Consider the following 1603-nt stretch of genomic DNA (forward strand, 5'->3'; position numbering starts at 1 on the left):
CGAGAGCGTGTGGTTGCCCTTGTTGGTGAGGACGAGCATGAGCGTGCCGGCGCAGAAGAGGACACCGGCCGAGAAGATGGTCGCGCGGCGGCCGTACTTGTCGGCAATGTAGCCGCCGAGGTACGCACCAAAGATGCAGCCAATGTAGTAGAGCACGTTGTACAAGGTCGTAAAGGTCGACCAGTTGTCCGGGAGGTCGGCCGAGGCGGCCGTGCAGTTCGTGTACGAGTTGCCGTCGTAGTCGACGCAAAAATCATTCAGAAACGAATCCATGACGAGGACACCGCCGGTGACGCCTTGGTCATAGCCAAAGAAGATACCGCCGAGGGACGCAAAGACGCAGACGACGATCGCGTACGTGCGGGAGCCTTCGGTCGGTGCATCGTGGGCACCGCCGCTCGGGAGCATCGCAATACCACCGGCCATGGTTCTCTGTTTTCTTCGACGAGCTGGTAGCACCGACGAGGCCGAGCACGATTCGCAAATGCTTCAGCCTCAGCGTCGTGGCGAGCGCGACGCTTTGGATCCGGCGCCGCTTGGACGCGCCTTTTGGCGCGCTTGTTCGAAATCGGAAGGATCGCGCCAACTTCAACGTTGAAGTTGTTCGTTTTTTGGCGTCCGCCGTCGGCCACCATGCGGCGAAATGGGTCAAATGGGTCAAACGGATGGGTCGTTTGACACAGCCTGGAACGATGGCTTGTCGCGCACAGTTCAAGAACGACGGCTCCGAGTCCGAGCCGAGAGTGGTATTCCGCGTTCGTCGCCCCGTCCTTTCTTCGTTGGCGACAAAAATAATTGAACCTGCAAGCCGAACCGGTTACGACCACGACAAATGGGTGGTCGCCACCGTAGTAGGTGCTGCTGGCGTGCTGCCGGGTGTGAATACGACCGCCCCCAACGTCACCTCATCAAGGCTCATCAAGGCAGGCAGTGCGAAGGACGGAAGCTGATAACGCCGGCCATCACGTGGCAGAGGCGGCAAGAACGAGCTGACCCTGCTTGTTCCCGTCCTTGCTTAGTATTAGTCCAGTGCGTGGGACTTCTTGCATATCGTGCAAGCACAAATACGAAGCATCAGCTGGATTTAGCCCAGAATCTGGTTCCGGCACGGAATTTACGGCCAAAGATACTCGGAGGGCGGATACATGGAGGGTACGCTCGTCGCTGCCTTCCGACCTCTCACCCGCCAGCTCGTATTGCTGCCAACCGCAGCGGTCGACAGAGCTGCTTGCGCTACACAAAGCGAAGGTGTCGGTGCTGAAAAGTGACGGTGCTCCGTCTTTTGCGGCGAACAAACCACATGGCCAAGTGCAATGTTTCGCCACCAGGTGGCCACGATGTTGAAGTTGCCCACGCACCCATGCACTTGCACAAGCTCAAGCTGCAACCTCACTTTTCCTTTTGCCTTTTCCAGCTCAAGCGGTCCATTCACTATGGCTGGTGGTGTTGCCATCCTCCCGAGCGGCGGTGCCCACGATGCACCGACCGAAGGCTCCCGCACGTACGCGATCGTCGTCTGCGTCTTTGCGTCCCTCGGCGGTATCTTCTTTGGCTATGACCAAGGCGTCACCGGCGGTGTCCTCGTCATGGACTCGTTCCTGAA

At 58.8% G+C, this 1603-nt stretch overlaps 2 protein-coding genes across 2 annotated transcripts in view; one reads left to right on the forward strand and one right to left on the reverse strand.

Moving 5' to 3' along the window:
- The window catches only part of SDRG_08752 (hypothetical protein), a gene marked incomplete at both ends in the record, with an annotated part of 1772 nt that extends 1346 nt beyond the window's left edge, over window positions 1-426 (reverse strand). Inside the window, one exon of the mRNA XM_008614649.1 lies at window positions 66-426. Coding sequence (XP_008612871.1) covers window positions 66-426 — 361 coding nt within the window. The remainder of the gene's footprint in view (window positions 1-65) is intronic.
- Window positions 427-1433: 1007 nt separating this feature from the next.
- On the forward strand, window positions 1434-1583 carry SDRG_08753 (hypothetical protein; the record flags this gene model as incomplete). The annotated part of the gene is made up of 1 exon (XM_008614650.1): window positions 1434-1583. A coding segment is annotated over one exon (150 nt), but the record flags the coding sequence as incomplete, so codon positions are not given.
- Between the last annotated feature and the right edge of the window lie 20 nt (window positions 1584-1603).

Source organism: Saprolegnia diclina (genome assembly GCF_000281045.1).
Source record: "Saprolegnia diclina VS20 unplaced genomic scaffold supercont1.27, whole genome shotgun sequence".
NCBI lineage: Eukaryota > Oomycota > Saprolegniomycetes > Saprolegniales > Saprolegniaceae > Saprolegnia > Saprolegnia diclina.